The sequence below is a fragment of the Anoplophora glabripennis genome, unplaced genomic scaffold, assembly GCF_000390285.2.
Source record: "Anoplophora glabripennis isolate ALB-LARVAE unplaced genomic scaffold, Agla_2.0 scaffold242, whole genome shotgun sequence".
Taxonomy (NCBI): Eukaryota; Metazoa; Arthropoda; class Insecta; order Coleoptera; family Cerambycidae; genus Anoplophora; species Anoplophora glabripennis.
In genome coordinates, this window is record NW_019417087.1 from 332,837 (window position 1) to 360,704 (window position 27,868).

A 27,868-nucleotide genomic window follows, 5' to 3' on the forward strand; every position below is an offset into this window, starting at 1 on the left:
ACAAATATCGTACAGACTATATCTCACTGATGATAATCGCCACGGTAGCGCAGTCGGACGAGAGTGCGGTGGCAAGCATTTCTCGGCTAGGCTTCGATCCCCGGTGTCGGCACTGGCAATGTCGATGAATAATGGGTGTTTGTCCGCGTTTTTTCAAGTGTAGCCCACTTCCGCACAAGTCTTTGGATTTTGGATTTGGGGGTTGTCTCATTTCTGTGGTGTGTTTTATGTTTTTTTTATGTTAAATTATATCATAATCAGCACTCTAAAAATGTTAATTCCTTCCTATGATATCACTGCTCAATAAAAAAAAATAGTTCCTAGTCCAGCCACCAGGAACGTTGAAGCTTAAACATACATTTTTTATTGTTCTGGCCAATTTAGTCTTTTGTCTAACAATCTGATCTATTCCGAACCCGGATGTTGATCCCTCTTATCTTTTTTAATGGAGAAGTATTTTAGTAGGTCAATTGAAATAAAATAACCTCAAAATTGTAAACCGTTAATTTTTTAGCATCAGCAAGCTTTTAAACAAAAATCATGACAATTTTTAACATAAAAAGTAATACCATGTGAAACACAACAGACAAAACAATTATTGTATTTTAAAAAAATTTTTATTACAAAAAAATAGTTTTTCTAACAATAGTGCACATATACAATAAATGAAGTAAGTTTACTTCATTTTAGGTAAATTCGTGTAAATGGTCTATAACTTCTACAGTTGACGGTTCTATTAGATCTTCCTTAGCAAAGCCTGCTGCTACTATAGACCCATGTTTGTTAGCGTAATGTAACGAATACATTTCGAGATTTATAAAACTCTGACAACATATGTCGCATTCGTGGATTCTTTCAACCTTAGGTTCCTTCTCGTGCTGCAATAAGTGCTGCTTCAGATTATGACTCTGACGGCTCTCGTATGGGCACTGAGAGCATTTGTAGGGTTTCCTACCTAACAATGAAAAATATCTAGTGTAAGTAATTTGATAACATATAATACGTAATAACATACTTTTTTCAATTTATACCAATATGTATATGTGATTGGTTGTTTTTAGTATTATTTTTGCGAATCTTAGTCAGTTGTTAAATCACTTTTATCAATTAAAGTAAAAGATGCTTGTTAAATTGTTAATAATATACGAGTATTTCCCTAAAACTTTCAGTTTTTGAAAACCTGCATTTTGGTATTATTCAATTAGCAATGAAAATATTTATAAAATGGGGTAACAGTGTGTGTTCACTAGAATATTAATCCGAAATATATTTTTTTGGGGATAGAATAAATAGTCAAGTTGTAAATCACTTTCTAAACTGCACTTAAACTTCTGTCTACAGCATCACTGGGCAACTCCCAAAATCGGTTGCATGTACATGGTTTAACAGTGTTACTTGTTGTTACCCGTCTAAGCTGACTGTAACGAACTAATGGAGTGAATGAAAGTGAAACTGCAATGGAAAATAATTTTGTAGGAACATCTTTGTTTGGTCGGTGGTTGAGCGGTTTCAGGACTAAATACTTGAATCGATGAATGCTACTGTAGTGGGTTTGATCTATGCGGCCGTAAGACCATAGAAAAGAATTAGGCACCCTTTCTGTGTGAATTATTAGTTTTTTAATATGTTGTGTTTGTATCTTCATTGTTTTTCTGTATGATATGGAAACATGTATATCAATCAAGAAAAGTGAGATTTGACAACAATGCAAGCTGCAGCTTGTACTCACAGTTAGAGGGCGCTATTTTTTGAGGTTATACTAACCTGTCTAGTGGCAAAGTATGAAAATTTAGAAAAAAAGAAATAAAGAAGTTAGTTTTTATGACGGAATTTAAGAAAAGACACTTATAACATGTTTTAAAAGTCAAAGGTAGCCTTCTTTCTTAGACATGACTCCTATCAAAGTTCTACCTATATAAAGAACTATCGCAGATCCTTGGGATTAAAATAACACCCTTTACATGCACCTAAAGTTAGAAAAAATTCAAATAAGTAAAAATCTCTAAACTTAAATGTAGTGGATCTCAATGCTACTTACCTAAATGCATATTAGTATGATATCGCAGGGTAGAAGACTGTTTGAAGCTTTTATCACAATAATCACATTTGTAAGGTCTTTCGTTAGTGTGGTTTCTGCTGTGCTCCGTTAGACGACTTTGCTGAGTGAATCGTTGGCCACAAATCTTGCATTCGAAGGGCTTTTCCCCTAAAAGGCATGAGGAATATTTACTGATATTTCTAAAACACTAATGAATTTTTTACCTGTATGTGTCCTCATATGTAGTTTCAGTTCCGACGGTCTACAGAACCTTTTATGGCACATAAAGCACTCCTCTGGCCTACCCGTATGCCGTTTCAAATGGGTTTTCAGACCACTGGACTGGGCGAAAGCCTAAAATATTAGTTTTAACGAACAACAGTGAGCAATAGCAGCTTACTCGATTGATAGAAAGCATAACTTCGATATATTAAAAAATATATGTTACCTTCCCACAGAATTTACATTTATAAGGCCTTTCGCCAGTATGGGTTCTCTCGTGCATTACTAGTTGGATCCTTGTTCTCACCCTTTTATCACAGTACGAACACTTATAAGGCATTTCTCCAGTGTGATACCTTATATGTACAGTCAATTTTGCAACAGTCCTATGAACAATTAGAAGTAACATTTCATATAATAAATAGTTAATAACAAATTCTTACACAAATTGTTTTCCACAGTAAGGACAAAGAGCCCTTAATATTTTATTATCTTTTACATCAACAGAATCGGAGTGAACGCTTGCGATATGTTTCTGGAGACTTCTGACTCTCTTATTGCAAGTTTCGCAAAAATTCTGCGGCATCTTCTCACTAAAGTAAAAATTGAAATATGTACCAATTTCAAAAAGTGATAAATTTAATATTTCGAGCTTTTGAAAAGGCTGATTTTGAAGTTATGATAAAATATAAGTTGAATTATACTGGCACTGAACAAATTTTGAGGGATTTACAATAGATGGCGTAACTTAAGCTATATCCCATTAGACACTTCTGTAACTATATTCATCCCTCTGCTATTAGGCTTTACGAATCAACAGAACACCATTTGTGGGGTTTTACTTTTCCTGTTTAATTCACACAAAATGGTGCTGAAAGCCATCGAGTGTTGTTGGAAAGTTACGGTAACCACACTGCATTGATTGATAAAGACCTGTGAATATTGGTCTTAACGTTTTAGAAGGTTGATTATGATACAATTGACAAAGAACTGAAAAAGTCCCAAGATGGCGAATTGGAAGCATTACTCGACCAAAATTCATGCCAAACGCAAGATGAACTTGCTGAATCGTTGAATATTGATCGCACAACAATTTCCAAACGTTTAAATGCTTTCGGTATGATTCAAAAGCAAGGAAATAGAGTGCCATACGAATTGAAGGCGAGAGATGTTGAATGACAATTTTTCATGTGTGAATAATTACTTCAACGACAAAAATAAGGCTTTTTTTGCATCGTATCACCACTGGCTATGAAGAATGGATATGCTATGATAATCCTAAGCGTAGAAAATCGTGGGGTTTCCCGGTCGTCAACATTGACGGCAAGGTTGAATATTAATGGTTCGAAGCTCACACTCTGTATTTGATGGGACCAGCCTGGTGAACGCTACCTAACACAACTGATGTGTTCGAACCGTCCATTGAAGGAAAGTAATTTTCAAACATGCTAGACCACATATTTATTACTGATGAAGTCAAAAAATACTTAGAAAAGCTGAAATAGTATGTCCCACCCCATCCGCCATATTCACCAGATATTGCTCCATCGGATTACTACTTATTCCGATCCATAGAACATGGAATGGCTAAGCAGTGCTTCCAGTCTTATAAAGATACGAAATTGGATTGATCGGTGAAAAAGATCAAAAGATTAGTTGTTCTTTTGAAACAGAATCCGTATGGTGCCAGAAAAATGGGGAAAAGTAGTGGCTAGCAATGGACCATAATTTGGAAAATAATAATGTACACAATTTTTCACAATAAGGCCTTGAATTTACAAAGAAATCCCTAAAAATTAGTTCACAGTCCTAGTAATACTCGACAACATAAAAAAAACATACCTTGTCTGTTTAGACTCCGCTAACTCCTCGACTGCAGTGTTAACGATATCCTTTTCGGACTCCCTCTTCGCGAAACATTTGTGTACGTTGTACTCCTCTAAGGTTGGGAAACGTTCTTCACATACCTTACACTTATGACTTTTATGAATTTTTAAATGATTATTGAACTTTGTGATCAACGTAAAGACCTTCGAACAAACCGGACATCGGTACGGCTTTTGGTTTGTATGGATTTTGAGGTGCATTCGTAAGTGCCTCTGTGAAATAAAACATTTACAACACACTGTACAAATATGCCTCCGTTCGGCTAAAAAAATCATCAATGAACCATATTTTTTAACGGTGCATATAATACATACTACAGTGACTAGCTAAATGCTCCATGAAGTGACCAGTATTGGTTTTGTATTTACCGCACAGAGGACATTTAAAATTGTCTTTGTGAACAGTTCGGTTGTGCTCTTGTAGGTTATCGAAATTATCGTTACACCAAAAACACCAATGCTCCTTCATTTCTCTTAAAAAAAATGTGTACTATTATCAAGGCAAAGATATTAAGTAATTACTTACTTGTGCAGTCGTGTCATGTGTGCAGAAAGGGCTCTAGAATCTTTCGCTATAAAACCACAATGCTTACAGTTAACGTGCTTCATACATTTTTCTCTAAATTCTTCAATGATCTTCTCTACATCTTCCCGCGAAAACTGTGATAGTCTCATTGTTTGGTTATATTTAGTTCTCTTTTCCACTTCAGCAGGCTTTTTATTGTTTTCATGTATCACTACGATTTTCTTAACTTCTATATTTTCCGTTGCATTGTCTGAATTCCTTTCTACCAAACCATCACCTTCAACGTTTTCATTAACATTTCGTGTGGAACTTTCCAATGCATTTTCTGAATTCTCTCTCTGTGCACCACTGTTATCATTGTCGCCATCTTTGACATTTTCAATTACTACTACTTGTGCCCAATTTTTTAATTCACTTTCTGGATTCTCTTTTAGTGTACCATTATCATTGTGGGTACTTAAGTCTATATCAGGTACTGAATAATAAGATATTAATGCCTTTTTTGCAAGTCCGTCACTGTCAATGAAACTGATGAAACCGTCTGAATTGTTATCTACTGATTGTATGCCAGACTTTCCCGAGTTATTTTCAAATTGAAGAGGTTTAAATGAATTTACCTTGCAACTTACAGAACTTGTCGAAAGACAATTTAAAATAAAGTTATGTGATTTTTGACATAACTGTTGGAATTCATATGAAATTTTCAGTTTTTCTTCACAACTATTACATAGAAAGCAAGGTAGAATTTCATTAATTTCAATCTAAAAACAATCAATGTAACAAGCAGGATTATACATACCGTCGTTTCAAAAACTAACCTCAACATTAGAAACTGATGACAATTTTGTTAACGTTTGTATTACTTCGTCACTTGGCTCTAATAAGTGTCTCATGTTATCAGTTTTTATTAGACATACCCGGCAAATCTCGCTCAAAGTAACAACTTGTTCTTCCGAGGAATTCATTGTTCCTTTACATTTATAACTTTTCTTCCATCGTATTTATTATTAAGTTCGCAGTTTATAACGAAACTAACAATAGGACATAATCAAAATCAACCCGTTGATAAGAAAAATATCATTACAATATATTTTGGGTACCTATAAGATTTACACAAATGAATACATCAAAAACATTAACCTCAGTTTAAAGGTATAACCTCAAAATCTATTGTCTCTGACCTCAAATGTCTAATTTCAAATGTCAAATTGATTTATAGGTTAATGAATTACATCTGTCTGTCAGCAACATTTTTTTAAAGTTTGTATCTGTTTTTATTTTATAAAAAGATAATGAATGTGAACGAATTAGTTAAAGAAGATATAAACGAATTCTGCATAGCATGTTTAGAGAAAAGTGAAGATATGCTTAATTTAACAGAAAATAAAGAAAGACAAGAGTTGTTTACAAATTTGTTTAACGTTAAGGTTAGATTTTTTCTTTCCCCCAAGTCAAAATAATCCATTTTATTTTTTAGCTTAATGAATTCGAGAAATGCCCTAATTTCTTGTGTTGTACATGCGATACAAAATTAAATTTATGCAGTGATTTTTATCATAGTGTACAGAAAAGTTTAATGATTCTTGAGGAATATAATAAAATATCGAGAAAATTACAAGTAAGTAATACTGATTTTGTCTATTATTGTACAATATATATTGAGGAATATCATGCAGTTGATAGATTTTGACGATGAACATGTTAAAGAATTATATGAAGAGGAAGACGTAAATACGGAAGAGAGTGCAAAATCGAAAACAGAAAACAGGATCCAACACAGAGACGTTTCTAAAATTAAAATTATCGATCCTGATGAAGTGGAGCGTGTTATAGAAGAGTTCAAAAGTAGATTATCAAAAAATGAAACGTGTATCATATGTGGATTTATTGCAGCAAACAGAAGATCTATTTCATCGCATATGGCAATTTTTCATAAGTAAGTACTTATAAAAGCTTTGGTTTTCAGTATTAATTGAACATAGAAATTTGTTTCTTCTGAAAAATACCTATATAATTTTTATTTCAGAGATATAAAAAACAATTGGTGTTTGGAATGTAACGATGTATTTGAAAACTACGAAAAGCATAAGAAAAGCCATAGCAGCAGGTACCAATGTCCATTTTGCACGAAAAAAGTCACTGTACCCCATTATATCGAACATTTACGAAGTCATTCAGGTAAGTCTCGCATCTCTCGTATTTTTTTAAAAGATTAACATCTTTAAATTAGAGTAAAAAATATTTTTAGGCACTTTCGAATGTAAAGAGTGCAATAAGACATTCAAGTCTGCGGCGTGGCTAACAAAACATTCCCGGATCCATACAAACGAGAAGCCATACATCTGCCCGAATTGTTCTAGAGGGTTCATACAATTAAGTTCTTTAAGGTACCACTTGGGTACCCACGGTAAACATGCTTGTGATTTATGTAAAAAACGTTACAAAACGGAGAAAGATCTCGAAGAACATGAGTGTGTGGTTAATTTAAAAGTTTTAAGAAAGGATATGTGGGCAAATCGTGACGCTGCAACCGAAACTGAAATCGGACCTGTGGAAACTATTATCATTAAGGGAGTTGAGGTAGTTGGGTAAGCTGCAGTGTTTGCAAAGACTTGAAAAAATTATAAATCTGCTAAATTTTTTAAAAATTATTGAATTATCTCTCTTTTTAGTTCTGCTGATTTACAAAACTTTTGCAAGGACTGCAATAAACGAGTAAAGAGTTTGAAGCAACACATCAAAAAATTTCATAGTTTAGTAAAGGAACAAAGAGTAGTGAAAAAAATCAAATGTGAATTTTGTGAGAAAATATTTAGGTAAGAACTGTGCCTATTTTTAAATAATCCTTCTTTTAGTTTTTCTCTTTTTGAATAATTTGCTATGCGCTAAATTAAAAGATAAAATACAAAATTTGCAAATAAACCATTTCGCCACAAGTACTAGTTTGGGTTGTTTTTTTAAAACTTAATTTTCCTGCTTTCAGATCTCACAATGAGGAGTAAATAAATACAAATTTTGAAAGTGTTTATACTTTCAACTTCAAAACAATTCTTTTTTTTTACTAAAATTGAACAATGTAACAGTTTACAATTTCAAATAATGTGTATTTACATTCATAGACAGAATTTTTACCTGTTTCGTCTGTATTTGCCACCGATCAAAATTTAAATAATAATTAGACACACAATTTCAGATAACAAAATAATAACTTATTCTAATTGATTGTTTTCCCAAGTATGTTCATAAATTTTTTGGTTTTTCAAGTTTAACCTTATTTGTACCGGGTGTAATTGTGATTGCAAGTCATATTTACAATTTTTAATATAAATATTACTATGGAGCCTACTTTTTTAGAAACTCATGAGTTTATGTTTTCAAATTTCGTCACAAACACAACTTTTTGAATATAATAATTGATTTTACTAAAATTAAACATTGTTTTAGCAATTCTTATAAACTGAAGATACATACTAGAACACATACCGGTCAACTACCGTACAAATGTAAATATTGCGAGCGAAGAACTCTGACTAGATCTAGGCTTAAGGATCACGAACGGACTCATACCAAGGAGAAGCCTTACATCTGCAACATTTGTGGAAAAGTAAGTTCAATTTTGTTAAAAAAAAAACAAAAGAATTATTGGCATTTTGTGATTGAGATTAAAATTTATAAACATTTTTCTTACTTTAGGGTCTGTCGCAATCGTCTGCACTCAGAACACATATGAGACAACACACCGGGAGGCCCGAGGTGTGCAACCTCTGCAGCAAGACGTTTTGTAGAAAATCGGAACTCAAGCTTCACCTAAGCAAACACAAGGGTAAGTGTAATTTTGGTGTGAATGTATAAGTTTGAAATTTTAGTGTATATATAGTGTATTGAGTGTATAGTATTCAATGCAAAGTAATAAATCACTGCCTGTCAAGGGATCCAGTGCAGTACGGTTTTAAAGGGTTTAGAAATTGTTTAATTTCTTTATGCATTATGAAGGGACGAAGGGATCAGTTCACGTCTGGCACCCCTGTTCCTACAAAAATTCCTTTATTCTCATAAACTATTTATTTTAAATGTAATTTATTATAAATCCAATTTGTTTTCCACATTCCACATATGTACTACATTTAACCTCTGTACGCGCCACTGTTATTTACTTGTTTTTTGGAGGCAGTCTCTGATTTACGACCAAGCTCGCTAGGTTAGTATTTGACGTATAACCGACCACTTTGTACGCTCGATGCACCTGGGCGACTGACAGCTATTATCAGAACACAATGTGTATGATGCAGTATTTCAGATTTTACATTCAATTTCATTTTAAATTTGAAATCTTACGCGTCCTAAAAACGATGACATGATTTTCCTTTGATAAAAGACCAACAATTTTTTGCTCTACTTTGCATCGAATACGATCCTACTAGTGTTGTGAGGACGTGAAATTTTAAATTGAAATTTGGAAATTTTTGAAAGTTTCAGAGGACTAAAATTATGAAAATGTTCACATATGTTGTGTACCTCTTTTTTGATTAAAACGATAAAAAAATATATACCGAAATACATATTACATTTTGCTTAAATCTTTTAATAAATAAATTTTAGTTAATATGGAAAACGACCCTGTTCAAATGAGAAATGAGAAGAAATATGTTTAAATCCAGATAAAAGTACAAACATTAAATTAGAAGAAGGTAAAGCAGTAGAAGTTCTATTAGTGTTTTTTTTTAAACAAATAAAATTTTGGAGAAAAAACTTACATTTGCAAAAAATGATACATACATGTATAGATTTAACCCTTTCACATATTTATTCGCTAAAAATTTATAGGGCTCAAACTGCTCCAGACGGATTAATTCGCTTGAATAGTTAAATTGGATTAGGCTGCTCAAACCGTATATATTCGCAACCATGGGCATTAGTGACCCGGTTGTTGCAATTGGTATGGGGAATTTTTGCGGGCGGAGCTTATAGCGATTGTGACAAATATTTTTATGGAAATAATAATGCCAAGATTGTTCATCTCTTTCAGTTTCTGTTTTAGTACAGTTGTCGATATACTGTATTTTATTTAAAATAAAATCGTAAAATTTATCATAAATCGAAATGTAAACAAGTAAACAAGAATTAAGCATCTTCCCTGCGGATATGATAGGATGAAAGAATGTTGGCTTGGGTCAATGTGCGAGATTGATACCAGTCGACGTTTGAGGTTTTACAGGTTTCCCACATTTCTGCACAGAATGGTGGTTAGGTCTTACATACATAAGTGGTTCTTGGGCACACATGCAGCCTACCGAATAATAATATGCTACCCCTCTTCCACACAAGTCTCTGACTTCTGGGCTAATTTAATGAGATTTAACAACACTAATTGAGCATAACAAATTCTGTTTTCACTTTCTAGGTGAGAAACCGTTCTTGTGTACGGACTGTGGAAGGACTTTTGCCCAAAGAAGTCATTTGTCGGAACATATGGCTAGCCACAGCGATGAGAGGCCATTTGAGTGCCCTTACTGTGATAAACGCTTCAAAACAAACAACCTTTTAAAGGAGCACCTCAAACTTCATCAAGGAAAGTTTAAAATAAGCGCATGTAACATGAACTTTTATTTTGTCGATTCGACGTTAATGTTCTCAGATTAATTATTTTATCGTCTATAGAAAAATTTGTTAACAGTATTTAAACATTCTCTTAACAAAAGTTGTAAATTTTTTATCCATTTGCAGGTTACAAGCCCTTCCAGTGCCCGACCTGTTCGTACGCTTGTTATAAAGGGTACCGGCTCCAGCAACACATGAAACAACACAGCAACGCTGATGCGGAGCCCGTTCCAAAAAATCCCGCTTGACATTTTAATAAAGAGGCACAATTAGATACACCTACCACCTATGTAAATAACTCCGTTACGTAATTTTTATAGTTAATATTTAGCATGATAATGCTCGAAGTATATAAATATTAATTTGGATACGACAGTATTTATGAGTTTCACGTTTTATTAAGGGATATATGTTTATATTATTCATTGAAACGGAACTAGAAAAAAAGAATTTTAATATTATTTCTTTTTGTATTTTACATTTTAAAGCTTTACAAAGTTTATACGAGAGGGATGAGCTTTCTGATACCGTCGTCAAAAAAATATCCCTCCGCCTCTTGGGCCCATTGTTTCGCGGCACTGTGAATCTTGTCATCAGTAGAAAACTTGTTTTCACCCATAAACACCTTCAGAGAAAAGATGAAAATCAGAAGGTGCCAGATCAGGGCTGTGAGCGGGATGGTTGATGTTCCCACTGAATGATCCCAAGGATTGCTTTGTGGCATTGGCTGTGTGGCGACGCATTGTCATGCAACAAGCACACTCCCTTTGTTAACATTTCCCTTCTTTTGTTCTGTATCATTCTCCGTAACGTTTTCAGGGTTTCACAGTATCGCGTAGCATTAACTGTTCCCCCTAGGGCAAAAAGTCAATGAAGGGAATCCCTTTGCAGTCCCAAAACACAGCTGCTATGATTTTTCGGGCCCAAAAAACAGTTTCGAATTTTTCCGCTAATGGTGGAGACGGATGTTACCACCGCATTGATTGTCGTTTCGTCTCGGGGGTGTAGTAGGTCACAAATGTTTTATCGCCAATCACAATGCAGTTAGACATTTTCCAGTTTGCAGCGCTCAAGAAATTCCCATGGATGTGATTCTGTTGGCTTTGTGTTGATCTGTGATCTCTTTTAGTACCTTGCACACAATTTTCGAAAATCAATTGTTTCAGTAATAATTTCATGCAGAAGTGATCTGGAGATTTGTGGAAACACTGCGTTCACCTCATCCAAAGACAATCGACTGTCTCCACAAAGCATTTCTTTGATCTTGTTCACCATCTCATCAATCACTATTGAGAGATGCACACATCATAAACATTTGTTCAAGCCAGCTTTATACTCACGACACCACTTGTACACATTAGTACGATTCATCACACTATCCCCATAAACAGTTTTGATTTTTGTTAAAAATCTGGAACAGCACCCTTTGCAGACGAAACCGTGAGAACGTGAGGATTACATTCCTCACCTCGCAGTCGGCGGGATTTGGAATAGCGGCAGTCATTTTTTCAATATGCCACTACAACAACAGTTCTCAACTGACCACGACAAAAAATGAGCATGCGTTCTACTACCCACACCGTGGGCGTGGCCTTGAATGCAGTGTTGCCAACTTTGTTGAAAAGCTTTGTGGATATGCCTCGCACAACGTAAAGAAACAATTGAAAGGGTGTAAATTTAGTTAACTTTATATTTTTCTTTAAATATTTATTTTCGTACAAAAATTATTGTATTTGTGAATTATGGAAAAAATTTGTGAATATATATGTAAAATGTAAATAATGACTTTTATTTTAAACTCATTTTTTCTTCAAACGTTCATACAGCGGTACATACTTATCACAAAAACTGTCGTCCTCCTCGCTTGAACAATTTTTTTCCTTTTCGGGTTCAGACGGCTTATTTTCCTTGTCGTCATCTTCATCTATAAATTCATCTAAGTCGTACTCTACAGTATCATCTCCACTTTCGTCTTTGTCATTAAAGGTCTTTTCAAACAAATCATTCTCAATTGGATTTGTCATAAAAAAACTTGACGAATTTACGTCATCTCTAATTACATCGTCCTCAAACTCATCCAATTTGATTTTTCCGATGTTCTCTTCGATGTATTTGGGTTTTTTCGAAATAATATCTTCTATAATGTCCGAAACCTCCAAATCGTCTTCATCTCCAAACTTTGATACGTCTAAATCGAACGAGATACTTTGTTTCAGTTTTGTAGGTGTTGATGTTTTGTATATGTCACCTTTTTGAGTTTTTAAGGCATCACTTTTAATTTTATGACTGTTTACAACGGCCGTTTTAAGGAAATTATCCAAAGCCGTAGCTTTCGAGACTTTCGCTTTAGATTTCTTAGGATCCTCGTTCGTACCTCCCAACTCTTTTTTCTTTCTCGACTTCTTAAGTTTTGGCTCAGAAATCGATGTACTCGTCATCATATCCGTGATTTGGTCAATGTTTACGTCTTTCTTTTTCCTTTTGCTCACTTTCTTGGGTTTAATTTTGGACTGTTTATAAATCTCGACTAACTTTGGGTAAGCTTTATCCACCAGATTTTGGGGTTCTACCGTTGACCACAGTTTCTCCAAATCTATGTTGGGCTGCATAAGTTGCTCCTCCGGAATTAGGTTCTTAAAGTATTCCTCAGGATCTGACCAGATTATTTCGTAGCTCGGTATGCCTGAAACGGAAGTTTTTATGTTAAATAAAAACGCTACAAGGAATTTTCGCTTGAAAAACTCACCTTTCGGATTTCTGGTTTTTTTAATTTGATCGGGATACAATATGCCCATTATACCCGTTTGCCTCTCAATTATCTCGTAATTTAGACATTGCCATCTTGTTAATATGGGTATGATTTTTTCAAATGAATAAATCTCCTCCCATTGCAAAAACTTTGCTGTAAATCTCTACAAAGACGCAAATATCAAAACAAGATACGCTTTTTCGTTTTCCAGTCTTACAATAAAATTCACCACGTTTGGTTGTTTCCATTTTAGATTCAATTGTGATACATTGTCTTTTTTTTCCAAAAATTCTTTGATCAAAGTCTCATTCGGAAAGGAGGAATCTTGTAAAGCTTTATTCCGCATGTTTATTTCATTCTTTATACTTAATCGTTCATCTTTAAACTTGAAGGGGTCACAACCCTTGGTAGTACCGCAGGAATTACAGCCTTAAGAAAATCGTGTTTTTTTATACACTGTGTTTTGGAAAAAGGTATACCATAAATATTAGTTGAAAAATATTAAAAGTCGATAGAATCTTTTGCTTATGGATGTACGGCATCACAACTTTGGTTTTTTGAGAATATTAAATTAATGTAATTAATTTTCAATGCCAGAGGTCGTTAGGTACATTTTCCAGCAACATTTTAGAAAAAAAAAATTTTATACGGTCTGGCTATTTAGTTTTAAAACTGTTTTTATTGTGGCAAAGTGCGTATTTCTGGAACCTCTTTTTCAAAACACCTTGTGTATTAGAGAATTAAAGATACATAGTTAATTCCTACTATAGACTGAAAGGCAATAATGCTTACCAACCATTTTTTGTATGCCTGTGAAGTTTTCCATTATGCCCACAAGAAGTGCACATATTTTTATCAGAAATCTTGTTCTCAAATTCCTCATACATATCTGAATTCAGTCTCCAAGACCTCAATCTGTCTAAGGTTTCTTCGTCGGACAATTTTTCAAATAATTTCATCACAGACTCCTTTCCGACCCCCAAAACTCCTTCACTGTAGTCACTACCACAGAGCAAAGCCATTGCAATTATTTTATTACGCCCAAAATCTAGAAAAACATGTTAAAAACTAAAGAGAACGAGGTTGTAACTGATACAAACCTACTTAAGCTTTTGTAAGCCTTGGTAATATCGTATATATCGACAGCTCCTCCGCTGGAAGCATAACCCCCTTGAGTTGAAATGGAAAAGTTTCTGTATACGACTTTTGCACCGTAGGCAAAGCAGTCGGAATCTTGAGAGATTATACCATCAACTAACTAAGCGAGAGAAAAAATAAAAATTAATTCTAAAGTGTTTGCAAACTTACCCCTTCGACATTTAAATAGGCACATAAGCTTTCCGCTTCACCTTTTCCCTTTATACACACTAGTCCCATGTAGTTCAGCATTTCCTCACACTGTTTTAGAACGAAATGAAACCTGGTTCTATCCTTTCCTGTCTTAACTCCACCCGTTTTAGGTTTTGCTCCCTTAAATTGAATATCATTTCTTGCCGCAATAGTTTGATATTTCAGCTCAGGAGCTTTTCCCTCTAAGACGAACACCGGATTTACTTCCATCAACAAAAGGTAGCATGTTCTGAAGTATAGGTTTCTGTGGAATTATTAATTATAATTTTAGATACAAACAATTTTATATCAATATAACCTCAAATACATGCGAGGTTGTACTTGGTATTCAGCTACATTTTGGGCTTCGCATATCCAACAGGATAAATCTACAGCAACAGTCTTACGCTGCAATTCGTATAATGGCTTTCTTTCACAGAATGGTGTCAAAATTGTCCACAAATGCTTTATGCCCATTATTAACTTATATATTCCTTCCTTTCTAGGTGTACAGTACCTATGCTTTCTGTATTATTTACATATTAACATTTTTTTTAATTCCCAAGTCAATATAACCACAGTGAATATGAATAATAATTTAATTAAATAATTACAGCACTAGCACAAATGTTGTATAGAACTAATAGGTATTTCAATTAATTACATAAACGTTGATTATGTTATTACAATATTTCAATTAATATGTAAACAAAACAAAACCGAATATCAACATTCTGTAAAACAACAGTGCCATCTATTTTCTTTGTCCGACACACAGTATACTAATATCAGTAATATCACAGAATATCCTAACTACAGGATCCTCTGTGCTATTATAATAAGGGTTTTTTGGCGAGAAAACCGCTAACCCGGTTAACTATAGTTTGTTGAGGTTAGACGTTTTGGCGAGAAATGTAGTTAACCCGGTTTGGCAGAGTTTGCCTAACCATCAAACCGGACTTGTGGGTTGGTTTGGATATTAAGTTAATATTTCTATCTTTGTTTATTTATTTTCTGTTTCGTACCATCGTACCTAGTCACTACTTCGTTTTTTTTAGAGGTTTGGATAGGTATAAGTTGTAAATAAAAAAATTTGATAATGGATTAACTTTGCAAAAAATACAAAGTAATATTTAAAATTGATAATAAAAAAATAGTAATCGAGGATCCAAATAACTTTAATCGTAGATATGCATATTCTATATTGCACTGTATAGATCTTTATTAACTTCCTTTTAGACGATACATTTACGTGGGAATAGTTATTTGTGAAAAGGTAAACCCATTTTGATTTAATAACCGTCTATACATTAACGTTATTTCAGGGATGTGCATTTCAGATTAGGAATAACAATTGTAGTATATAAGAAATAATCAAACAACTTGAGCTACGAGCACTATCATAGATTATAGGTTACGGTAATTTTATTATTGATTAGATATCCAAACTAAAAGAATTTTTGCGAGTTCTGTCAAATGTTAACTCAAACTCTTAACACAATCAAACTCGAGCTAACCGGGTTTGATGTGGTTTGGCTCGCCAAAAAACCCTTAATATTACTAATCAATAAAATCAAATGACCGAAGGATAAAGGAAAGTAGATCTAACGTCTACTCGCTAGGTCTTGAGCATTTGATCTATGATCTAAGTACAACGGTAGGTCTAGTTGAGTTTTATAACTACCACAAATAAATAACTTCAGATCAGACATTTTAACCTACCACTTTATTTTGAAAAACAAAACGCTCGGTTCATCACAGATTACATTTCACATTATTGCGATAATTTTAAATATAACGTAAAATGTGTTGATTAGCTATCAATCAATAAATATTTCTGCCTTGGTCTTTTAAGTGATACATATTATTTTTATCATCCTATTAAGCTGATAAATACATATTCATGGTAAGTACATAACAAACTTGTAAAACATATACCTAGTTATGTATTCAGTTTATAAAAAAAGTAAGCCAAGGTATTATTTTTTTATTTAAAATAATACTTTATACATGCAAACAAAAATAGATAACTAAAATATAACTAAAAATTTGTCGTTATTAAACCATTACTATAACAAGGATATTCACTACTGGTTAGGCATTCCCACTCCTGTTCATTTGAATCAAAGTCGTACAGTTTAAGCATGTCATTCCTCAATCTATTCATTTTTCTTCTTCTAGCCATGAGATAAACCTATAAGATGACACGACTAAATTTTAGTTTCTTAAATTCCACCTTGCTTACCAAAACTGAAAGTATCATTACTAGAACAATAACAACTAGAGGAATTATGAGATATTTGCTGTCGTCAGCCTCAAAAGATCTTTCTGTCGTTGAAACTGGTTCTGTGGTGTAATTTGTTGCAAAATAATTCATGGCAATATTTTATAAAACACATTTTTATATTCGAAGATCAGACGTTTAAAAATTACGTTATGATTAGATATGCATTTTTCTTACATGTTTTTAACTAAATAAATAACTTGAAGTGGGACTAAAATCAACAAAGTATTTTACATTTTTATCACTATTAAATTATAGGTTAAAATTGCTTCTTCTTCTTCTTCGTACCCTTTTTTTCAATTAATCAAAATGTTTTTTATTTTTCCAAAATTTTAACAATTATCGACGATAGTCAGCTAGTGCAACTGTAGTTGCACAATAACACTGTTATTGATTATGCTTTTTACCACGTGTACCGTAGTACAGTAGTATTCTTGTTTTATGTGTATGCGAAATGACGGGAAAATTTAAATTGTACGTAGTTATTTTGTGTTTAATAGGTTGGTTAATATGTATACGATATGCGACAGACATCTGTTGGTTAGTATTTGAAGTGTCAAATCCGTATCGGGGTGGTGTCATTTTTCGCGAAAAATGTAAGTTTTTGCCGAAATAAACAGTTTTTACCTCAATATTACTGTTTTGTATGATCCATCAAACCTTTAGTTGTTGTAATTATCAACTTTCGTTGCATTTTTCAAGTGCCTAGATAGGAAAAAAATTGTAGATTGTTGAGTGCGTTTGATTTTGTTTTATAAAAATGAAGCTAAAACTAGTCTTATTCGTATTACAGTAGCATTTATTACTTTCAAAAAAAATGTGTAAATATTCGATATTCATTGATTTTTCAAGTAAACTGCAATTTTTCATGGTCAAATCCAAAGAATTTACTATTTGACATATGTGATCAGTGGTGTAACATGGAAGGGGTTAAGGGTTGGAATACCAAAATATAATATAATTTATTTTGTTGCAGATTTTTTTTACATTTGAGAAGATTTGATATTAGTTACACACTCTCTAAGGGAAATACATTGTGATAAGTAGTTTAGGAAACTGAATATGTTTTATTGTCTTAGTGTTACTGAATGAAATTGGTGCTGTTTAGTAATTAAAAATATCTATATTTTGATAACTAGTGAAAAAAATAACCTTCAGACTGGAACTAGACGATTTAAAAAAGTATTCACATTTCTTGAAAAATGGTAGCCCAAATAGGAGGATCCATGGAGTGCCAAATTTAAGAGTGTCGCGTTGTCAGGCTTGTCATCCCGAAACACATAGAAAAACGGGACAGTCCTGCCCAAAACTTGATTCCGGAAGGTAAGTTTGTTAACCTTTCGGTCTGATGCTGTTTTATTAAAAGAAAGAGCCACAGCTGCACGTCTATAACTATTTTATTTCCCCTACAGTATCAAGCGAATCTTGCATAGGCCCGCGCAGTAAACCGTCTTTTACTTTCAGCTTTAATAGTTCTACGATTCCACGAAAGGGTAGCGAATCAAGTACGACCAGTAAGGGAAGCGCACGCGGCATCCATGCCTGGACGAAGTCCCTAACAAGGCACTCGTCCAAAACACCCAGCCACAAACGTTCGACATCGAACGCCTCTTCCACATCCTGCGAACTCGGGGAGGAGGCCTCCCAGGTGCTCATCGCGCCCGGGTCCTCCTCCCCTGTCACATGTTCGCAGCCTACGCCCATACCCAGAAAGCACTCTGTAAGTGGTAGTGTGAAAGGCATGACTCTTTTGCATGAGGGTGTTGGCAGATTTCTTTTCGGGGTTTACTAGTTACAGAATTAGCAGCTGGAGGTGGTGGTACCCCTTAATTTTTTTTAGTTTTATTATTTTCTAGAGATGGAGTCGTTTCACTTCTTTAAAATTGTCAAAATTAAAACTGAATCTCAAAGATTTGGACAGAAACCAGATCTTTTCATAATTTATGATATAGGCTCATAATATAGGCTCAAAGTTGCTTCATTTAGCAGGTCAATTCCTTAAATATTATTCAAACTGTTATAGTTACGTGTTAAAAAAAAGATTGAGATATATTGTTGTCCATTCATAAAGAAACATTTACTATTGACATAGCAGCTTCTTATTTGTCACCAACCTGTTTACATAACAATCTTCATTCCATGATTTTCAGCAATCAAAATTGTATTAAAGAAATAAGAAAAGTCTTCTTCAATTTCACTTTATTCAAGTCAATTTTTTTTAAGGTATTTGATTTCATAAACCTAAGTGTTATGAAAATGTACATTTTTTTTGTAATTGAACAAATTCTGTGCCTCTTCTAGTTTAGGAGATTCTATGTTAACAAAGTAACTATTATTACAATCTAGTCTAGAGCAATTTTTTTTATTTTCTCCAAGGTATTAATTTTTTCGATAGATTTTCTTCTGCTTATGTATAAAAATGAGGGTTATAAAATGTTAAGTTTACATTTTTTGTTTAGTAAATCTATTATCGTATTAAGTGTTGAGATATATCTTAGCAAGATTTTAATTGATGAGCAGAACTGTATATGCGGAGGTATTCAGAAAAAGTAAATAGATAAAAGTTTGACCAAAACCGTAGTGAAATTGTGTATAAAAATCTTTTACAAATTTGGTAAAATTATCGGATCTACTGAATACTGAAACTGAATTCAGATAGTTTCAGTCTCCATCTCTATTATTTTGATTTTATTTCTCGTTGGAGTTCTTAAACGTCGTACTGGGAATTTTTACATATCCTAATTCAGCATATCCTTTAGTAGCTTCTAATAGAAGCGCAATTTTACTTTTCGATGCGATTTTACTGCTACGTGCTGTGTTCTGTTTCCAAAATATTAATATTCCTTAATTTATGGCTAATAACTGCTGTCTCTAAATTTTAAAATTAATTTATTTGGTAGCATGTGTTTGAAATAGATCCAGCTTCGCAAATGTGGGGCATTACAACACTTCACTTATATAGCATCTTTATAAACATTAAAAAAATGTTCTAAACTATGTATATTTTAGGAGACATATCAAATTTTGTCATAATTTGTAATTGGGTTATTTACATAAGTGAAATTTTACATAATATACTATACAAGTGTAAAATACAGATAAAATAAAGTCAGTAAATGGCATAACTATGCGTTTTTGTTCATTACATTTCATTGCAATATTAAATTAAAAGGAATGATGACATCGGAAATGGAAGGTTCAGAATTCAGAGTAACTTTGAATACATTCATATTATTGAGTTTTATTATCTTGTTAAGTAGGCATTGCCAAAAACGGCCAATAATAGTGACTATTGGCAAATTGTAAGTTGAAATTGTTTATTTCTGTCTATTGGAATTGTAGAATCGATAGTATATTAACTGAATTATTTTACACACATTTTTGTATCATTAATTTATACTTAGTTATATGATCAAAATCTCTGACATAAAATTGATTTTGTATTTAATAGATGATTGGTGTTGTAACGTGCCACACGTAGAAAAGAGTTATTGAAAACTGTCTTAACTTTGAAATATTAGAGACAGAATAATCACTACTTCGAGATCTGGTAAAATCTATAAGCTAATCCTGTTTTTTTTTCTCCATTTTAAAGTACTACTCCAGGAGTTTTTTATCGCAATTTACAAATCTGCGAGATTGGATACTTGTATGTATGCCGCTTAAAAATGAAATATTCTTTGTTTTATTTTAGTTTGAGCACCAAATCTCGTGTAAAAATATGTGTTAGCACCATTGTGTCAATTAATATAATATCTAATTGTATTATGCTTAATATTAAAGTGTTTAAATTTATTCTTGATGGATTGTTCACATCCTGAATTAATTTTTTGAGGATACCTTAAACTTCGTTAATGATTTACTGTACATTGATTGTAACAAAATTAAACAATAAAGAGAAAATACAACGCTTAATCACGCCTTTCTGCAAGTCGATATGGACATTGTCAAGTGAAACACTACTAAAGAGCTTGCCGCTATCACCACTGTAGTTTGTATCGTTGGTTATTGTAATTTGTGTTCTTTATTTTTAATATTTTACCATTTTCAGTTTTTGTCCCCAAATTTGATGCGAATTTGATATTTCTTCAAGTACTTGAAGTTGATTCATTAAGCTGTTGCATTAGTTTTACTTCTAGTAAAATTTTATTCTCTGGATTACAATTATCACAGTTGATATTTTTGTAAATGTACTACATAGTTTATCATAATTCCAAAATGTTGATCGTGATTTAAATAAGACCTTAAGAAATTGGGAAACTATCTCATTTTCGCTCAAATTTAAACCATAAACGTACAGGCTGTCCGGAAACTGAACAAGCAATTTCGGAAGTAATTATAGTCATAAAAATAATACTAAACTTTTTTCAATCAAGTCAAAGTTTCTGTTTGATACTGTTATTGTTTGTAACAAACTGAACCTACAAAATGAAAAGATTATCAATATTCTAAAGCCTTAAAGGGCTTGAAAGTCCTTTATAGAGTAGAATATTAATTCATTATGGTTTTATTTACAATCATTACCATAATATTAAACATTTAAAAAATTTACTAGATATTACGGGTATAATTTAATGTTGGTTGAGGCACTAATCCGTGTAGTAGTTATTCCATGCAATATCTATTAAAAATCATTAAAAAACCTTCTGCTCCAAGTCAACATTAACCGTTTCCACAAAAGAACGCATTTCATGTTTTTCAAAAATATTTTGCGTCCTAGTAAATTATTATTCAATTTTACAGTAATAAATCGGGCAATGTAATTAAAGATGATTAAACAGATATCAATGCGTACAATTGTATAATTATAATTTTCTTTTATGTAAAAATCCTGTTTTATTTATGCAGGCAGTCCTCGTGCTTACGGCATCATCTAGTTCTATATAAAGTGAAGGAGTTACAGGGTTCGTAGCGTCCTGGAATACCGGGAAAAGTTGGATAAATTATTCTTCATGAAAATCAGGGAATAGTCAGGGAATTGTAAAAATATTCATGAAAGTCAGGGAATTTGATGTTTGCAACTGGAAATTTTGTAAAAGCCGGCCCCTGAGTTCTTGAAAGAGAAAACTATTTGTGGTTTTGAAACCTTCATAAGAGGTTCTTTGGATATAAAAAAGATTATGGAGTCCAGACGAGAAAAAGTTTAATGCATNTAGAAAAACATAATTTATTCATATTCAGAATATGAATATAATGTATAAAGTTGAATGATATGTACGATAAACGTGTGCATTGAGAATTGCCGAACTGTGTATGTGCATCTCATCTGCTCTGCGTATGTCGCATCGATATCCAGCAGATCATAAAGTACCGGTAATAAAAGTGTCGCATACTTGATTTCATTTCCAAAGTCTATGCAAGCACGCGGCTACCGTACCTTTAAGAAGCCATTTGTTTTTATTGAGGTGTAGTAAGAACGATTCGGACCCGGAGTTTGGGGCCTAGCCTGGTCCACTATATAATCCTTTTTATTTCAGTCTTCTTGGAGTCCGCATTAAGGTATATAAAATTATTTTCAGAATAAATTGTGCATCCCAGATTATGTGAAAAAAAAAAAATAAGTGTTTCAAGACTCAAGAGTAGTGAAATCAGATAAGAGTGCGCTATTAATTTTTATATAAATTCGAGTTTGTTTCCCTTCTTTTTTCTTGTTTTCATACATTTCTCGATAACACTGACAGGAAGTAATGATTTTGATAATAACAATTTCTTTCAAAATTGGGATCATGTTCCTTAAAAATATTTGTGGCATTCTGTAAATATCCAAAGGCTTGTAACATGATATGTTTCGAAACCATTGACGTTAAATAGAGAACTGGTGTTAAAATATTGTTCGATGTAACTCGAGGACTCGGGCGCTCTACTACAAAATATTTAAATTTTATTTGTTCGATTGTGGGAGAGAGTTATAACCTGCAAAATATACATCATATTTTAAATTTCATCGCTACTCAAAAAAGCACAAAGCATTGCCATGAAAGTCAGGGAATTTGATGTTTGCAACTGGAAATTTTGTAAAAGCCGGCCCCTGAGTTCTTGAAAGAGAAAACTATTTGTGGTTTTGAAACCCTCATAAGAGGTTCTTTGGATATAAAAAAGATTATGGAGTCCAGACGAGAAAAAGTTTAATGCATAAACACCAATTAGTGTAAAAATGAACTACAAGTGACCTGGATTTATTTTTATAAGTCAGGGGATTTTATTACTTTTGAACTATGAATCCTGAGTTAGGTTCTATCAGAATATATCGACGCGTTACTACGAAAACTTGCTATCTCAAATTAAACTTGGAAAACATGCTATCTTAAATTGTACTTGGAAAAGATGTTATCTAAAATTAAGTGTGGAAAACATACTACCTCAGATTGAGCTTGGAAAACATGCTCTCTCAAATTAAGCTTGGAAAACATGCTAGCTCAGATCTCGTACAAAATTAAGTTTGACTAAAATTTAGGTTGGCTGCATTGGAGTTAAAATGCACATTGGTTGATTGAAGATTATGTTCAGGTACACTGTTTATTTTATTTTTTTCATTCAACATTTTTCCATTAATTTTGTTAACTTACTGTTATAAACGACAAAAATGTTATGTTTATTATTATTATTATTACTAAAAATTAGTGATGTGAGTGAAAATATATAACAAATTGATATATATCAATTTTTGATACATATCACTATTATATATATGTTAATAGCTGATATATATCAATTTTCCCGCCATTTCATCAATAAAGCCAAATTTCAAACTTAACCTTACATTTTAAAACTAAAAACTTGTGGTGTGGTAGGCTTGAGTTGGACTGTAGTAGCTCTTGGGTACCTGGCATATCTCCGACAAAAATGAATATAAAAATCTGAAATTTTAGGGGTGTACTATAGATGGGAAGAACTAAGAGCGCACGTAATTTCAAGTCACCCCTTCCACCCTAGGGGGTGACGGGTGGTTTTTTTAGATGTACCCTACTCATTTTGCGAGTTTCGGATTCTATGCGTAAAACTACCCCCGAAAGCGCGTTCTTGCCGAATTCGCACAAAAACCAAACCACCACCCTCGTATGGATTTTGTCGTTTTTTCGATGAGCATTTTTCTCCTTCAAAAATAAATATAGAAATCTGAAATTTTAGGGGTGTACTATAAGTGGGGAGACCTAAGAGCGAACCTGATTTCAACTGGCCCTTTCCACCTTAGTAGGTGCAGAGGGGGTGAGGGGTGGTCTTTTAGACGTACCCCCAAGAACGCGTTTCTGGGGGTAGTTTTACGCGTACAATCCGAAAATCGCAAAATAAATAGGGTACGTCTAAAAAAAACCTTCACCCCACCCCCTAGGGTGGAAGGGGTGAGTTGAAATTACGTGCGCTCTTAGGTCTCCCCATTTATAGTACACCCCTAAATTTTCAGATTTTTAAGTACTACTTTAAAGCAGTTTCTTTATTATCATAAGTTTTTGATAATTTTTATTTCAATTTTTATCTTTAATTTTTTTTAAGTACGTATTGTGATATACAAAGACTAAATTTTCTTGTTCTAGAAATTTCCCATTTTTTATTTCTGGGTTGATAAAACTAAATTGCTAATAAACAGCGTACTTGCTTATAAACAGTCAGTAGCACGCAACAAAAATTAGAAGTCAGTATGATAAAAAAAATATAAAATTCCAATCTAAATATGAAAAAAAATAAAGATCACTTGATAACTTTTCTTAAAGTTCATATATATGACATGTATTTGGTGTCAAATTAATCAGCAAGGCATTAGCAATATAAAAAAACTAATTTGAGTATAGTTTTTTTTTAACAAAATTCATCTGATATATATAATGATATATATTTTGATATATATCACCCAAAACTAAATAGCATGCTATTTTACATCACTACTAAAAATTATTCGATCTTATTCATACAAGTTTACTTTGATATAAAAATTAATAGCGCACTCTTATCTGATTTATAGTCACTACTCTTACTTTTATCCTAAAAATAATTTGATATGCCTTAATGCGGACTCCAAGGAGACTGCAATAAAAAGGATTATAGTGGACCAGGCTAGGCTCCAAATCCCAGCTCCAAATCGTTTTTACCTGGACAATATATCCATGTAGAGCAGCTATGCCTGGATTGTCTTGGCAATTGCTCTTAACTTGCATTCAGATAAAGTCTTGCTTTTTACACACAGCTTTGTATTTATAAATGTATAATTGAAAATATCAAAAATTTTTCAATTTTTTTTGAAATACGGTTTTTACAATCGTTACTTTTAAAATAAGAACAAGATGCAACAATTAGTAGAAAAACATAATTTATTCATATTCAGAATATGAATATAATGTATAAAGTTGAATGATATGTACGATAAACGTGTGCATTGAGAATTGCCGAACCATGTGCTCTGCGTCCGTCGCATCGATATCCAGCAGGTCATAAAGTACCGGTAATAAAAGTTTATTTCCCTTCTTTTTTCTTGTTTTCGTACATTTCTCGATAACACTGATAGGAAGTAATGATTTTGTTATTAACAATTTCTTTCAAAATTTGGATCATGTTCCTTAAAAATATTTATGGCATTCTGTAAATATCCAAAGGCTTTAACATGACATGTCTCGAAATCATTGACGTTAGATAGAAAACTGGTGTTAAAATATTGTTCGACGTAACTCGAGGACTCGGGCGCTCTACTACAAAATATTTAAATTTTATTTGTTCGATTGTGGGAGAGTTATAACCTGCAAAATATACATCATATTTTTAAATTTCATCGCTACTCAAAAAAGCACAAAGCATTGCCATTTTTTTCTGTTAATATTTGAAGGCTGCCTAAGTAAAGCTTGGAAACGAATAGACCTCTTTGTGCTAGCAATTTTTTATGTGATTAGTCTTTGTCAAGGTGATCATAGAACGACTAGAATACAAGATATTTCTTTGAATGATAGCATTTTTTGTGTTCTTGTAGTAATTAAAAAAAAAATCGCATCATTGAAACAAAATGTATAAGACATTAAATAAAATAAATAATGAAGACTATGTAACTCTGTTAGTATTTCGTTTTCGGAAGTATCGCAGGAACTTCTATTCTTTTTATGATCAGTCCTAAAATTTTTCTCATAGTTTCCGAACATCCTGTATGGTGGCTATAATTTAATGCATATTTATTAAATATGAGTTTTGTCATGATAACAGTCAACAGAAACGACCTTTTCTTTGTAGGACTCGTCCAATCTTCCACCCATCAAAGGCAGTGTGGCCACACCGGAGAAGCTCTCTGCCTTTGATAAGATCGACAATATAGAATTCATCGATCAGGTCGCGCAAGACGTGGTAGATCCGAAGAGCAAGGGCTATCACACGATCGATACAGATCTCGAACCGAGGGTCACTTCGAAGCTAGCCTCTTCGACCGACGAGGATGTATTCAAAACGCCTCCCAGCAAGCAGCAAAAGACTAAGCTCAGGCCTAAGACGAACGGTAATAAGAAGAAAGGCAAAAGAGATAAGGTAAAGCCGGCGGTGAGCGTCGAGTTCCTGCCGGAGAGCGGCGAGAACATCGGCAGGGTGAAGCAGGGCTCGACGAGATCGGGGTCGGAGAAGACGCCGCCCCGTGAGACCATCACTACTATCCGGACAGTTACGACAGACACGGAGACTACTAAGATCGTGACCACCACAACGAGTTTAAATAGGTGCGTGCTAAGGATACTCATCGATTATTTTCATACCCGGGTAACCACCCGGAATTACTCTTTCCTTTATACCTGTTAGTTACTCATTGGCAGTTAAGAAACCACACGCTCTTTAAATATTCAAATGTCTATAGACGTGGCCTCAAGTAATATAAATGTAAATAACACATTTACTGGGTGTAACTTTGAACGGGACGCTACCGTATTCCGCTGTGAAACTGGAATTATTTTTTAACTTTTCACACAAAGCCATATTACAAACATCTTTTCGTAAAATGATAAATTAAAAACTAAAATATGCGTAATAATATCAAGCAGTGAATATTGGACTATTTTTGTTTTACCGAATTAAAGCTGTTAATTAATTTTTTTGGCCAAGGGTGTATCGTCATATCACATCGGGTGGATTCATATCTAGTTCACCTAAACTAGGTCAATGTCATAGATTATCGACATTGTGATGCACAAACTAGTCATAGAGCTTTAAAAAAATAGTACAAATCTATCAAATTAGTATTTTTGTGTAGCTTTAAGTGGAGGTCAGTTTTTTAGGGGTAATAGTACGTGTTTGCCTGAATACGAATATGAAATTCTTTTTTTTTTAAATCAAATAAATAAATGAGTTATGATTAGTTTTTTAAAATGCACTATAATTCTTGTGTACGCCGTCACTGTAATATTCATGTATTACAAATACATGAATTGTAGGCAACTTACAGCGCGTGAAGGGAGATAGTGCGGGTCAACGATGACGAAACAAAGAGGGTCAGTTATTCCACATTTGATGTGGTGCAGGTCTATTGTCAAATTAGTGACCATTATTCAGAGGGAAGCGACGATGAAGGTGGTATATCAAGCGTCTGTAAAAACTGAGGGACCTCAAGGTACAGTTAGCCATTTTATTCTTTGCCTAGTGTTGACCGTTAAAAGTTATATTTAAATAGAAAGCAATTCGTTATTAAATTCCATACGAAACCTGTATCCTGGGCTTCACATAGTTAAAAGTGGCAAGGTTACACATTTAAGAGATTATGCGAGCTTTGAACGCCAATTCGCTAATATCTGACAGGAACATATTCAGAGAAGTGTTACAAAAATCATGTGAGTAAACAGACTATTTATTTTTGTGTATTTCATTTATTATTATTGATTACTGCTTGAGATTTTTGCCAGGTTACTTGTTAAGTACCATTTGTGTGGCAAACACCCACTCAACAAAAGTAAATCCTGGCAAGTGATGTGGGATTGTGTACACTAGCTTGTCCAGTGGTGAGGTATGAAAATTACTAAAAAAAAGTTTAAACAAAAATTAAGTTTTTAAAAGTTTTTTTTTTGTTTTTACAAAAATGAACTATTGGTACATGCTTCTAAAGGAAGTCTCTATGTAAATATTTCATAAAATAGGTAGCAAAAATTATTATTTTAAAACATAAATTAGTTCAACTTATAATTGGTACCTTATGCTTATCGGTACATACCAATTTGATTAGTTAACATTTCATAGATCATACAATAATTTTATTTTTTTAAGAACACTTCAAAATTGTTCACCGGTT

General features: G+C 33.2%; 5 protein-coding genes across 5 annotated transcripts in view; 2 read left to right on the forward strand and 3 right to left on the reverse strand.

Moving 5' to 3' along the window:
* Positions 1 to 636: 636 nt before the first annotated feature.
* LOC108905987 (zinc finger protein 431-like) lies at positions 637 to 5,818 on the reverse strand. The gene is made up of 9 exons (XM_018709097.2): positions 5,491 to 5,818; positions 4,673 to 5,433; positions 4,462 to 4,619; positions 4,103 to 4,409; positions 2,704 to 2,853; positions 2,487 to 2,646; positions 2,263 to 2,392; positions 2,039 to 2,206; positions 637 to 955 (listed from the first exon to the last, which is right to left on the reverse strand). Exons 1-9 carry the CDS (start codon positions 5,635 to 5,637, stop codon positions 687 to 689), a joined length of 2,250 nt encoding a protein of 749 aa, XP_018564613.1. The 5' UTR covers positions 5,638 to 5,818; the 3' UTR covers positions 637 to 686.
* Positions 5,819 to 5,922: 104 nt separating this feature from the next.
* LOC108905989 (zinc finger protein 2-like) lies at positions 5,923 to 12,017 on the forward strand. Its single transcript, XM_018709100.2, has 10 exons — positions 5,923 to 6,099; positions 6,150 to 6,290; positions 6,349 to 6,608; positions 6,699 to 6,850; positions 6,921 to 7,260; positions 7,345 to 7,488; positions 8,117 to 8,276; positions 8,366 to 8,495; positions 10,074 to 10,241; positions 10,397 to 12,017. The coding sequence occupies exons 1-10, from the start codon at positions 5,965 to 5,967 to the stop codon at positions 10,516 to 10,518; spliced, it is 1,752 nt and encodes a 583-aa protein (XP_018564616.1). The 5' UTR covers positions 5,923 to 5,964; the 3' UTR covers positions 10,519 to 12,017.
* Positions 12,010 to 14,988, reverse strand: LOC108905988 (flap endonuclease GEN). The gene is made up of 7 exons (XM_018709098.1): positions 14,668 to 14,988; positions 14,328 to 14,613; positions 14,124 to 14,277; positions 13,816 to 14,067; positions 13,237 to 13,448; positions 13,017 to 13,182; positions 12,010 to 12,953 (listed from the first exon to the last, which is right to left on the reverse strand). The coding sequence occupies exons 1-7, from the start codon at positions 14,823 to 14,825 to the stop codon at positions 12,070 to 12,072; spliced, it is 2,112 nt and encodes a 703-aa protein (XP_018564614.1). The 5' UTR covers positions 14,826 to 14,988; the 3' UTR covers positions 12,010 to 12,069.
* A 1,332-nt stretch (positions 14,989 to 16,320) lies between these two features.
* LOC108905982 lies at positions 16,321 to 16,888 on the reverse strand. The gene is made up of 2 exons (XM_018709093.1): positions 16,594 to 16,888; positions 16,321 to 16,542 (listed from the first exon to the last, which is right to left on the reverse strand). The coding sequence occupies exons 1-2, from the start codon at positions 16,723 to 16,725 to the stop codon at positions 16,390 to 16,392; spliced, it is 285 nt and encodes a 94-aa protein (XP_018564609.1). The 5' UTR covers positions 16,726 to 16,888; the 3' UTR covers positions 16,321 to 16,389.
* A 265-nt stretch (positions 16,889 to 17,153) lies between these two features.
* LOC108905986 (titin) overlaps positions 17,154 to 27,868 on the forward strand; it is a 46,763-nt gene continuing 36,048 nt past the window's right edge. Inside the window, exons 1-4 of the mRNA XM_023455911.1 lie at positions 17,154 to 17,172; positions 17,772 to 17,955; positions 18,097 to 18,352; positions 25,840 to 26,312. Of these exons, the coding sequence (XP_023311679.1) occupies positions 17,154 to 17,172; positions 17,772 to 17,955; positions 18,097 to 18,352; positions 25,840 to 26,312 (932 nt within the window). The remainder of the gene's footprint in view (positions 17,173 to 17,771; positions 17,956 to 18,096; positions 18,353 to 25,839; positions 26,313 to 27,868) is intronic.

Bases quoted from the DNA above. Each gene is read 5' to 3' on its own strand.
- LOC108905987 (XM_018709097.2), bottom strand. From the start codon at position 5,637: ATGAATTCCTCGGAAGAACAAGTTGTTACTTTGAGCGAGATTTGCCGG. The intron at 2,393-2,486 runs GTAACATATATT...CTAATATTTTAG, and splicing joins AATGTAAATTCTGTGGGAAG to GCTTTCGCCCAGTCCAGTGG. The intron at 956-2,038 runs GTAAGTAGCATT...TTTCATTGTTAG, and splicing joins TCATACTAATATGCATTTAG to GTAGGAAACCCTACAAATGC.
- LOC108905989 (XM_018709100.2), top strand. From the start codon at position 5,965: ATGAATGTGAACGAATTAGTTAAAGAAGATATAAACGAATTCTGCATA. The intron at 6,291-6,348 runs GTAAGTAATACT...AATATCATGCAG, and splicing joins AAATATCGAGAAAATTACAA to TTGATAGATTTTGACGATGA. The intron at 6,609-6,698 runs GTAAGTACTTAT...TTTTTATTTCAG, and splicing joins CATATGGCAATTTTTCATAA to AGATATAAAAAACAATTGGT.
- LOC108905988 (XM_018709098.1), bottom strand. From the start codon at position 14,825: ATGGGCATAAAGCATTTGTGGACAATTTTGACACCATTCTGTGAAAGA. The intron at 14,614-14,667 runs GTTATATTGATA...ATAATTCCACAG, and splicing joins CAACCTCGCATGTATTTGAG to AAACCTATACTTCAGAACAT. The intron at 12,954-13,016 runs GTGAGTTTTTCA...CTTCCGTTTCAG, and splicing joins AAAAACCAGAAATCCGAAAG to GCATACCGAGCTACGAAATA.
- LOC108905982 (XM_018709093.1), bottom strand. From the start codon at position 16,725: ATGAATTATTTTGCAACAAATTACACCACAGAACCAGTTTCAACGACA. The intron at 16,543-16,593 runs GTAAGCAAGGTG...GTCATCTTATAG, and splicing joins TAATGATACTTTCAGTTTTG to GTTTATCTCATGGCTAGAAG.